Below are 13,136 nucleotides of genomic sequence, written 5' to 3'. Positions count from 1 at the left end.
CTGGATGGCTAACATACTTTCTTCAGGTTACAAAATATTCAGAGTGACTGATTATGCTTTTCTGACCATCAAAAGAAACTTAAGAAAATGAGGCCAGGAGAATGTAAATTAAGATATTGTGGAAGGCTGTCTACGGATAAGTGCAGCAATTTTATAAAACAATCTAGTCTTCTCAGACTAGTGACTATTCTAAAGGTTCTCCCTACTGGGGATGTTTGTAGTGTTGAACATTCTAGGAAATCTCATAAAAATATTGAAGATTGACACAGAAAGCTACAGCTTTCTAGAATAAACATTTAGCGGAAATTTTTTGTCAAACAACCTCATGTGAGATTGCCGTCAAAGCGACATAGTGCCCAGCCCTGTGTAGAAAGGATCCACCATATCATGCCAACTGCACTATTCTCCAAATACAAAGGAAAGAATATGTATTTTGCAGCGGCATCAGGAAACTACTTCCAAGTGACAGGATAACTATGCCATTTCACTATCCAATGCACTTCACCTACCTGTGCTTTTCTGGGTTTCCAATGATTTTCCCTTGTACGTATTAAAAAGGCTGAGTGTTGCATATTTTTTCCCATCCTTTGTTTTTGTGGTCTGGCCTGACTTCTCCGACATTTCGATGTAAATTCATCGAGTCTGGTACCACACGCCTCTCCTTTCGCAACCACCTGCACATAAAGAGCAAATACATATGAAGCGATTCCCAACCGATTGGGAGGGGGCACGGGAAAAAAAAAAAAGACATGGAGAGCTTCATTCATGGTTTCACCTGCATAGTGCTTGAAAAATTGCTGTACACTTGTTCTTTACAAGATAGACTCACAAAAATAATGACTGGAGAAGGCAAATTTGCTATTGGTCATGAAAGATTTTCCCACAAGAATTTAAAAAATACCATTAAGCCATTGGGTTGCATGCAGTTATGACAGACATAACATTTAGGGTATCACTGAATAACACGGACATTATCTTTTTCAGACCACAATAAAGAGAAATGTACACAGAGAAAGGCAATTGAAATATCTGAAATACTTGGCATATTGTGCCCACACCTTTCAGCATGCTGCAGTCCCGTGCTTGGCCTTGGGAAGAGAGGCTTGGAAAGATAATGTATGATGCATTTGCAATGTAGGACAAAATGCAATTCCCCTTAAAAAATTAAATAAATAAAAAACACCCCTCCAATAATCAGGGGACTTGGGTATGAAGTGATTATAGTATGAACAAGAAAGTGATTATAGTATGAACAAGAAAGTGATTATAGTATGAACAAGAAAGTGATTATAGTACACATACACATACATCTCTCAATACAATGATGACTATTTTTTGTCCCTCTTGACATGGTATTTTAATATAAGGCTGAACCGAAAAAAAATACACAAGTGGGAGCACACTCCTAGCAAGGATTTCAGGCAACAGAGTTGTGGCCAAACAAATTCAACATTGAAGCCACGACTGAATAAATATGCGCATCCTAGCACATATTGATTCAAATATTCAGTTACTAAGTCAATTTTATTTTTTGTGGCCAGTATGTTTTCAAAGTTTCCCAGTCCAAACTGCAATTGACTTCGAGCAAAGAGTACTGAGGTAAACAATTTAGGGCTATGCAATGCCTTCCTTTTAGACTACATTTGAGTTTGTTGCAGTATTGATCAGTGGAGAGATTTACCTATACTTACGAGTCTATAATTGCATAGCTGTGTGCAAGGAACCTCGTAAGCTCTATACCTGGTCCTCGGATGTTTTGTCTTCGGTCCTGCTTAAATTCTTGATCAGGCATACTTATCTACAACCATTGATGTCACTAGCAAGGTCTTGCACTGCTGAACTGGTCACTGGGGTTGCTCTTAGGGAAATTGGCTAATGATAGCGGGAACCGAATCATTATAATGGAAGGAACAGATTTAAAGTGGGCCATTCAATTTCAACCTCGTTGACCACCAGAAATCCAAATCTCAAATTAACATGCAGGAAAGGGGGGGGGGCTTTTTCTGAACATGGAATTCATCATGTACTGTAGTTGTAGGCTTATGTGGCGGACCCTCTTACGCAAGTACATGAGCAGGAGGATGAAGCACTGGAGTCGGATAACTTACTAAGGCTCCACCGCAGACAAATGAAAAAAGACAATATCAGAAAATGGCATCAACATCATGTTTTCTAGTTCTGAGACTGTCCTAGACTTCTCAGAATACACTAGTGTCTCCTCTAAGCAGTTCAGACTCGCAGCCTGGGCAGGATGTTCAGTCTGTCGAGCATTCCAAAATCAGAGCTACTAACCGTTAGGCTGGAGATTCTAAGAATGTCAAGTGCAGGAAAGGATTACTTGGTTATTGAACTTTGGGTCCAATAGCACTGTAGCTGCAGGAAACCTATGAGGAACAAGTCCAAATGACGCAACTGGGCCCAGTAACGCTCAATTGATTTCATGTCCTAGTAAACCTGTCTTCACACCAAGGCTCTTTCCCAAATGGTTGCAGTAGAATTCAAGGCCCAAATGAGGGGGTAGGTGGGTTGGTGACTGTTTAAGCTGGCGACTTTCTGAGTAAGGAATGTAACAAATTATCACATTTTTGGCAAGGTCTCCCAGCAGATCCAGACATGCAAAAAATGGCTTTTTAACTCAACGGCTAAACAGTAGTAAAGTACCTCTGCTCCCCTTTAGAACATGCTGTATATTGAAATTCTATATGGCTTATTAAACTTCCGTACAAGTCCACTGTAAATGGTACCTTAAGTGCACCTATGGCACGTCAAGTTAAATGTAAAATTGGCAGCAGTGTTTATTTACATTACTCACAGGTATGACCAAAATATGTTTTGGCCGGAACACCACTGTGCTTAGACTTGGGTGCAGTTTAACTGCACCACAGCGACACATGGCAGGACAAGCCTATTTTTATAAATACATATGTCCCCCCTAAACGTATGCCTTGTGAACCCACATAGCGGGGCTTTAATTCAAAAGGCCACACTACATATTGTGGTTACCGTGCCCTCACAGGAAAAGAAAATCTACAAGCTATTTCACTATGTAAGCAAGTAAAGAACTTTGATGTATAAGTGGGATTCAAATCCTTATCCACCTGTTTAGGAAAGGGCTAGAAACCGTTTGAATTTAGTTCCTTATCAATTTTTTTCAAATCTGATGAAATCTTGTGAAATCAGAATTTTTTTTTTTTAACTTAAGCAGAAATATAACTGCAAAAATGTACTTTACAGTGCCCAAAACAGAACTGGCTTAAATCCTGCTACCTATCACAGCTGCAGCGCTGAAACACATCCTTGACGGGGAAAGTTAACGACTGACTCAGAGTCATCCCCCCAGAACTGCCAACAAGGTCAGGCCCCAGCCACACTGAGGGAGAACCAGATCTGTTCCTATCAGGTAGGGTAGTGTGCAACACAAGAAATGGCTTCCTGGTGATATCAGATAGTGTAATTTTAGAGTAAGGCAAAGAGGAACTGCTGCAAAAGAAGGTGTCTACGAGAAAACAGGATTGGGTGGACATTCCTCCAAATACTGGCTAGTGCACAAGATAATTCTGCCACCTTTATCACCGCTAATTCAGAATTCCAGACCTGGGTAGACTTCATTAGACTATGGCAGCCCTACTGAAGGAAGTATCCCAATTCATGACTCCTGACTCTTGATGGAAGAAGATGATTCATACTAGGATTCAAAGACCCCGGAATACTGCTAGCACCTAGGGACTGGAGCTGCTCTCCAAGGGTCAAATGGTTGGCCACATGTTTACCTGCTTCAGGGATGCAAAAAGGAGAACGTCCGAGACCAAGAGCGGTCAGCTATTTAAAAGGGACTAGACCCTGCAGGAGACCTGGCAGGAGAGTGACCTGGTTCCCGGAAGCCTGCTTCAGACTTGCTGCAGGACAAACCAGGAGCAGCTTTCCCAGCAGTTAGAGACGAAGTCTGAAGGTAAAACCTTTCACCCAGACAGCCTGTTTGGGAAACCAGACATCTCCATTGCGGTCGGCTTGAAATTGCCCCTAGGTCGGATTCCACATCTGACAGTTGCATTTCCAGAGTGCTTGGCTTTGTTGGAAGTGCTTAGTGTCTGAAAACATTACACATTCATATCTCCACGTACCCTACCCTATTTTGAGGATCTTAGTGTCTTTTTGCTGATTTTTTTCTTAATATATTCCGTCATTTTATTGCTTTGTGTCATTCACTTAGAAATTGTTGGTACAGCTTGACTTTACCATGCACTTCTCTGGTGACTGCCTACTGCTTGTGCCATAGCTACCAGGGGTTGAGCAGAGATTCTCTCAGACCAAACCAGAGGGAGTTTGTTGAGTTGGCCGAAGTGCCCTCCCTTCCAAATTTGTACCTGCATTTCTGACCAGGCCCAAGACAAGAAATGGCCTAAGCAAATAAATCATACTTGAAAATGCTATTCATGTCACTGGTTTTATGGTGAAGAGTAAAATCTTTTTATTCATTGGTACCCCGCACTGGTTAAATCCAGAGATCCCATTTGAGCCGAATACCTCAACCTTGCCTATAGAATTGTTTTAAACACATTCTGAAGTTATCCCTTTAATATGTGGCATTTCCAATATTGTTTGACTCAGGAAGGTAATCAAAATTGCTTGTATGGATTTGATGGCTAAAATCCTTAGTCATTTGCAAATCAAATTAAGACACCTTAATGTCAAAAGAATTACTTGTCTTATCTGCTGCAATGCAAGATTTCTAAAGAACTTATTACATGAAGTGCTCTAGGCACTTTGGGGTTTAATCTAGGAATTACAAAGATGTTTTTTTACAAGAGTGTTTGCAATTCAATCACTGATTAACGGAGATCTTCCAATCTTTCAGAAGCAATGTCGAGGGTACCAGCTTTGTTTCATTCTTTCTACCATAATGTATTATCAATGTTGACGCCCGCTGCTATTTTAACTCAAACCTAACAAGCCTATTACCGGAAAAAAAAGAGGCATTGTGGCACCTCTTCTAAACATCTTTGGCTCACCTCTGAATTAGATGCTTGCACATTAGAGACATAGGCAGAAAGAGGGAGTCTGAATTACAAACAAGAACCCATAGAGCAGTATATCATTTCACTCTTGACTGCAAGAAACAGGTCCATGCAGCCAAACATAACTATTACACTAATTCAATAAAAGCACCAAAAGGACAATAGAATTGTTCAGTGATAAGAGACCCATCTTCCCCTACCCTCTCCAGCGTTTCAATTTCACCTTCTCTAGCCCCATTTTACCAGTTGTCAAACCCCCCCCCCCCCCCAATTAAAGTAACAAATAAACCACAAAGAAAATTATGTAGACATATCTACACTAGTTAAACAGTCTCATCCGAGGGCAGCTTATGTCCATCCTTCAGGTCGTCACTAAATATCTGCACTAAAGACTGAGGAACATGGGTTCATAACCTGGAAAAAATGTTGTACTGGATAATAGTAATTTTTTTTATTTGAAAATTCTTCAAAGAAATATTAGTTTTACTAATGAAGATATACTTGTGGCAATTAATAAAGCAAGATTACCCCTTCTGAAAAATATTTTGGTCTGATTATTCTGGAGTCTTTACATATAACCTTGAATATGCATCTTACTAGTACTTGTGTAGCACTACCAATAAGTCACTGATCTACAAGATGAGATACTGCAGATACTATACGGAGCTGGAATAAAAAAAAAATCAATATTGCATTACTAAAAATTAAATAAACAATACTTCTTTTGAAATAATTCAAAAGCAGAGGGAATAGATTTTCACTCACATAGCATAGAATACAGTATTAAACTACATTTTCTATGGATCAAAGGTATTTCTCCTTCTGGATCTGACAACATGGAAAGAATTAACATGAATATCCTAGAAGTGTATAAATAGGTTTGTAAAATGGTGGCTTTCTTTTGCCATTATCTAGGAATGTGGATGTGCTGCTGTCAAGTCAAACATTAGTTTGGATATCAAAATAGATGTAACCAACTTGTTTTTTAACTAGTCCTCATGACATCCTCTACGATGCCCCCCCCCCCCCACAACTGCCTTTCTATCCCTCCTCTTACGCCTACCCACCCTTCCTCCCTGGACCCAGGGGTCCTAAATAATTCCTACCCCCCCAACCCTTTGACTGGTGAATCTCACATACCTCTTCCCACTTTTCCGGCGGGCCCTGGGATAAACCTCATCCCTACTGCTGCTGGCTCGCCCAGGTCCCCTCCACCACCCTCTGCGACTACAGATCCTCCTATTCCTCACTCCACTATCCACGTGATCCTGGGGATAAGCCGCATCCCCATTTCCCCTCTCTCGCCTAGGCCTCCTCCGCAACGCACCACTGTCCACTCTGAAACTACTCCTGCTATCAATCCCAAACCTCTTAACTGCATGCTCATCAACTGTCGATCGGCTGCACGTCATGCAAATGAAATCTCGGAGCCTATACTCAGTGAAGCCATTGACATTGCATTTCTTACGGTACCTGGCTCTAGGCTCACTCCTCTTCTACTCTTGACATGCTCTCCCCCCCTGGTTACTCTATCTTCAGAAAAGATAGGCCTGACAAAATCGGGGGGGGGGGGGGGGGGGCCTAGCCATCATTATATAAAGATGGCCTCCCCCTCCAATCAAACCACTTTCGAATACCTGGTTGCTGAACTTGTAGTTCAGGGGGCCCCCGTTCGGCTACATAATATGTATCACCCCCCTGATGACCCTATGTCCTTTGTATATGAACTGTCTGGCCTACTTTCCCGAGCCTCGATTTCCTACTCCAATAACATTTTCCTCAGAGACTTCAATATTCACTGGAATAATAATAATGACCCCTCAGTTTTAACACTCAATGACCTCCTTGACGTTACAGACTTGATCCAACTGTGCCATTCCCCTACACACGACAAAGGAGCTACGCTAGATGCCTTCATCACTAGCAAAGATTTAACCTCCATCTCGCACATTGTTCCCATTGATTGGTCGGACCATCACCTCATCCTCTTCACGATCAACAGCTTTACTCTACCCTGCCCCTAAAAACCCTAAACTTAAGAAATTAACCAAAACCTTCACCTTATTCCCCCAGGCGAACTAGAGTCTAAACTTAAAGCTAAACTTCAACTTCCCCCTGCCTCACAAATGCGAACTATATTACTGAACACTACAACAAAACAATAATCGAGGTCCTTGACCAAATTGCACCGCCAAATTAAAACCGCAAAAAAACAACCCTTCCAAATCCTGGTTTAATGCTGAACTCAACAATGAGAGGCATGCACTTAGAATGTCCAAGCGCTCTTGGAGACAACACCCCTCTCCCTCTAACCTCGACCTCCTCAGATCCGCTAGGAATAATTACAAAACACACATCCTTAGTGAAAAGGCCTCCTTCTTCCGCACTCAACTTGATCGAGCCAAGAATAGACCCAGGGAATTATTTAATTGCCAATTTTGACACATCCTTTGCTTTGACTCCACCCCCCCCATGAGTCTCTACCCTCCTTGTCCTCTCACCCTTGCCGCCTTTCTCTCCTTCGCCCCCTCCAGATCCTGCTCATCTCCCGCTCACGGTCACCCCCAAGACCTCTTCCCCCCAGCACACAGCCTAAAAACAATATATCCTGGCTTAATTTTAGCCCAGTTACCGAGCTAGAAGTACTCCTCTCCAAGCTCAAACCCTCCTCTCATACCCTAGACCCACTCCCCACCAACATCGTTCAAGACTTAAATCATATAATCACTCCGTATTGGACTATCATCACCAACTCCTCCCTGGCTACGGGTTGTGTCCCAGTTTCCTCCAGCTGGGCCAAATCTCAGCCATCCTCAAAAATGCTACAGCTGACCCTAACAACCTTCCATCTCTAATCTACCTCTTCTTTCCAAAGCCCTCGAAAAACACATTGACTCATTTTGCCTTCTCGATGTATTAGTTAGGCTTCCGAAAGGGTTGTAGCACTGAAACTGCAATGCTCATCGTGGACATCCATCACTCCCTCGACAAGGGTGAGGCTTCCCTTCTCATCCTTCTTAACCTTTCTGCTGCCTTCGATACGGTCAACCACTCTGCCCTACTCAATACCCTGAAAGCTCGGTTTGGCCTCAATGGTCCTGTTCTTGAATGGTTCACTTCCTCCTTCCAGCACAGATCCCAACAAATCAAAATCAGTAGTTGCCTCTCTAAACCTATGCCCGTCTCCCTGGGTGTTCCCCAGGGGTCTATTCTCTCTCCTCTATTTAACCACTTCATGGAGCCCCTGACACTCATTCTAATGAAAGCAGGTATCAATTACCACCTCTATGCAGACACGTAACTTTACTTTAAAATTAAATCCCATTCAGACATTTTGCACCTCAACGATACCCTGACTAAGATCCAACAATGGTTCTACCACAATCACTTGAAACTCAACCCTAAAAAAACTGAAGTAATTCTCTTTGCCCCTAAAAATAACCGGCTCCCCATTCAATACTGGCTTTCTGACCTCAATGCTCTAAAATGCTCCCTTTCCACTTCTAGCTCAGTCAAATCTCTCGGAATTAGCATTGACCAAAACATCAGCCTTTGCCCCCACATACACACTGCCAAAGGAGCTCTCTTTTCACGTCGAGACCTCAAAAAAAAAAAAATCAAACCCTTCATACCTGTTGATGACTTTAAATCTGTTCAATCATTAGTACTCTCCAGATTAGACTATGGCAACACTTTGCTCTTAGGTACACCTAAAGTCCACCTAGCACCAATCAAGTCAGTCCCTAACCTCGCGGACAGGCTTATCTCTGATTCTAAGAGGTGTGAATACATCTCCCCATCTCAAAAGATCTCCAATGGCTGCCCTTAGATGGCAGATCCATTTACAAGAACGCCTGCATTAGGCATAAAGCCTTGCATCCTCAAACCCCACTGTATCTCTCCCAAAAACTTCACAAAGCTGGCTGCTCCAGAGAATTGAGAAGCACCAATGCCCTCACTGGTCTCTCCCTTGGTTAACAAGAAATCTACCCAAGCATGATCTTTCTCCTGTAATGCACCCACCATTTGGAACTCTCCCCAAACATCTACGTTGCAACCCCTCATACTTCAGCTTCAAAAAGATCTCAGACACTTTCTCAAATATTGGGGTCCCTAATCCTGTTACTTCCCAGGTTTCATAACCTGTCCCTTATGTTTCCATGTTCCTCTCTGCTTTTTACCTGACCTGCCACCCCAGCTTATCTCCCCACATCTACCACTATCCTCCTTCCTCCTGTTCACTTGTTCTCACACCTCATTCCCCTTCATGCTAACTTCTCTCCTTTCTACCTCCCTATCCCCACCGTACCCACATTCCTTCTCCCCTCTATTCTGGCCCATCACACTTAATCATCCAATTCCCAGTTTTGTTCTTAATGTTACTGCCTATATCTTTGATTTTATATTTATTGTTCTTGACTTTTTGCTCTCATACTTTGCCTTTCCTTTTTGCCTTCCCTTTCCCCCTCATATTTTGCCTTTTCTTTTGTCTTCCTTTTTAACTTATTATTGTATTATTCAATCTTGTCCTTCTCCTGTAAAGCGCTCAGATACCCTTGGGTCTAGCCAGCTGTTTAAATAAATAAAATGAATGTCACTTTCTCTTTTATGTCATTTTATAATGAATAATGACTATTGACCCTTAACAGCATGCATTATTGAACCAGACGTAAATAGATAATATTAAATCCATGTGGCAATCGGTTTTCTACCACTTACTGCGAGATAATCCTAGTTTTGGTTTTCTTAGACTGAATGTTATTTTAATGTATATTGGTAGCACTTTCAGTGGTGTTTTCTATAATTATTTACAGCCCTATTAAGTTGACTTTTCAGCGAAAAGCATGTGTTGGCTGTTTTTATTATGAAGGGATCAGAGTCCACTAATTAATTTATGATTGAATTTGAAGCTTTTTATATCTAAATTACAAAATAAAATATCAGTACCTGGGTATTTAATTTCATTGGGAGAAATGATGTGTGAAAATTATGGGAATGAATGACCAAAACTACTGAGCTGATTGAGAGATGGATTAATCGTCAACACACACTAGCTGGAAGGATAAGCCTAATGAAGATGGTGCTACCAAGAGTTTTTTTGTACCAGACTCCCTCTTACAAGAGCCCTTCTTCGATCAGAGCAATGCACAGATGATAAGACTGGCCGCAACAAAATGACAACCCGGAAAATCCTGGCTTAAGTTGCATCTTCCCTATGAGAGGGGCAGATATGCTGCTTCGAATTCTGAATTATATTATGTTGGGCAAACACAATTTGCACATTTCTGGCTTCACAATGATCGTAAGGCCCCACACTGTAACATGGAAATTTGACCAGCAGTCCCAGTCCAGATATCCATGGCCCTGTTTCAGAAGCATTACAGGCCATCTAGAGAAATGCATACTGTACAATATACTGAATGGGTTCGGCTTAAGACAGTTACAGTGTCTGAGATGCTGTATTCACCATTGATCCTGCTAGCAGAAAACCCTAGAGTGGTAATGACTACTGAGAGGGTTACCAATAGGCATTCACTGTGGCGCTGCAGCACTTATTCTACTTGATTTATCAGCAGCATTCGACACTGTTGGCAACGGGATGCTGATCAACCCCGGGCTCATCAGTACAACTGTTCAATTTTTATGTTAGATTTGGCCCTTTTAGTTAAATCTGTTGGCCTTTCGCTAACCTCTTACGCAGATGTTCAGTAAACTGTCCTGTCAGGCTTCAAAAACGGCACTGAGGTATCTGCCCATTTCCATGACTGCATGTTGGGAATCAGTTCTTGGATGAACAGACACTGCCTTAAACTGAACTACAACAAAACTGAGATGGGTCTGTTAGGTAATCTTTCTCCTTCGTGGTCTCCTATTTGGTGGCCAGTAGAAATTGACCTTCCCTCTATCCCAGTAACCAAGGCTAAAAACGTAGGTATCTTAACAGATAAAAAGCTAAACTTCGGGCCACAAGTCAATTCTTTGTTTTCCTGCTTCTACAAGTTTAGATTGGGGTTTTGGGGTTGTGGAATTTATTAATATATCTACTTGTCCATGGGGCAGGTTGCTTCATAAATCTACTTGTCATGTAACAAAATCCACTTGTCCCTTTGGTGCCATGTAGTGCTGCCACAAATTATGGCAGCAATCTCATTATATAAGAGCTCTTATATAGCCTCTCTGATTATGCCAGGGCATATATCATAGCAGTGTTTGAATACTAGTGATCATTTTATGTTGCCCCGTTTCCACAGATCTACACACTGGGACTGAAGATGGTGGTAAGCAGTAGTTCCAGGGTTGGAATGCCATTTTGAGTCTGTACAAACCTACTAACATGCATGTTTTAAGGGTTTTCAACAAATATTCTCTAATCTTTCCCATACTGAACTGTTGGAAATTTACTCCTGAGAGTGGCAGACGTAAACCTTCTTTCAGAGTTGGGGAAAAAAGTTGTTGGGAGGGAAAATGAACTTTCAAACATCCAGGTTTTCACATGAGCAAATCTACACATGTATATTTGCTCATGCTAAAATGCAGTTGACAAATATTTTGTAGAAGTACAATGTCTTGCCCTACTAATGACAATTCTTGTGAATTCACGAAACCCATATACCAAAGGTGCACTTTTGAGACTTTATTTAATAATTGGGCCAATTTGGTATGGTGTTCACCATGACCATTTGTGTTTATTAAACTTCTCTCTTAATCCTCTGGCTTCAATGTGAGTGACAGCATTCTGCTCTTTCACAAGGAGCATGTCATTACACAAAGTAGTTTTTTTCAGTGCCAGTAAATAATGTGGTAGTGTGTGCTTTTTTAGACCAAAAACTATTTTTGTGTTTGCCAATGTTTGTTATAATGGTGAGAGCCCGGCAGCTCTCATATCAATAAGGTTTTACAAAAGGCATGCCAAAACAAGTCACGCATTGCCAAAACTAAAGAGCTGACCACCAATGTAAGACCTACTGGCTTTGCCAAGGCTTGTTTATTTTTGTTTCCCATAATCTTATTGAAACTGGTTACACAAATTTTCCCATATGAATATTTTTGGGTAATACTAGCATGCATCAACACATTTTACTAAATGATGCTGCAAAGAAATGGTATCTGACATTTTACAGTAGTTTAGCAAAATGTTTTCCCCTACTTTCATTTTTTAGGAACATTTTAGATTGAAAGCAAATTAACATTAATCTTGCTTTCAAGCTTCTGCAAATATTTGCATCTAATCAGAGAGCATTCTGTGAGCATCATGCATAGCCTCATGTTGCTAAACTTTGAAACCGTGTGTCGAATAGGCTACTTACCAGTATGCATCTGTTCTTGGCATGTAGGGCTGCTGACATTCATATCTGTGCATAGATTGCCGCCTAGTGTTGGGTCCGGATGACTGCACATTGTTGTCCTGGAAGAGTCTTCGAAGTATCACGAGATAGGTGGCTCCTCGCCTGGACTACAGTGCGCATGGGCATCGACTCTATCCTCAGATTGTTTTTAGCCATTGTGGCCGAGATAGAGTGAAACTAAGTGAAAGATGACCATGCTAGAAGTATGTGTGAATACTGCAGCTGCTACAGGCGCCGGGGAGGAGGGTGGGCGATATGAATGTCAGCAGCCCTACATGCCAAGAACAGATGCATACTGGTAAGTAGCATATTCGGTTCGAGGCATGTGGGCTGCTGAATTCATATCTGTGCATAGAATACATAGCAGTCCCTCCATTAACAGTGGCCGCCTGCGCCAGCTGCAGCAGTTTGGAACAGTGTTTTTAGAACAGCCTGCCCTACAGCTGCCTGCTGTTTGGAGTGCACATCAACACAATAATGCTTTGTAAATGTGTGTGTGGTAGACCATGTGGCTGCTCTACATATGTCTTCCAAAGGAATATTTCCAAGGAAAGCCATGGAGGCCCCCAACTTTCTGGTGGAGTGGGCCCTCGGTGGAATGGTGAGAGTACGCTTGGCCTTCAGAAAGCAGATCTGAATACATTTAACGATCCACCTGGCTATACCAGCTTTGGAAACGGGGTTACCTTTGTGTTGTGGCGCAAAGGCAACAACGTTGTTTAGTTTTCCTAAAATCCTTGGTCCTATCGATGTAATACATCAGGGCCCTCTTGAC

General features: G+C 41.9%; 1 protein-coding gene across 3 annotated transcripts in view; it reads right to left on the bottom strand.

The window, feature by feature from the left end:
* Positions 1 to 13,136, bottom strand: part of PRRC2C (proline rich coiled-coil 2C) — a 1,200,196-nt gene that overhangs the window by 1,110,130 nt on the left and 76,930 nt on the right. For all 3 annotated transcript variants that reach the window (XM_086955980.1, XM_086955997.1, XM_086955989.1), the window contains exon 2: positions 510 to 674. In XM_086955980.1, coding sequence (XP_086812106.1) covers positions 510 to 621 — 112 coding nt within the window. In that variant the 5' untranslated portion in view covers positions 622 to 674. The remainder of the gene's footprint in view (positions 1 to 509; positions 675 to 13,136) is intronic.

This window comes from Lissotriton vulgaris, chromosome 1_1 (genome assembly GCF_964263255.1).
Source record: "Lissotriton vulgaris chromosome 1_1, aLisVul1.2, whole genome shotgun sequence".
Lineage (NCBI taxonomy): Eukaryota > Metazoa > Chordata > Amphibia > Caudata > Salamandridae > Lissotriton > Lissotriton vulgaris.
The sequence above is the reverse complement of the archived record's forward strand: the minus strand, read 5'-3'. Positions and strand labels throughout refer to the sequence as shown.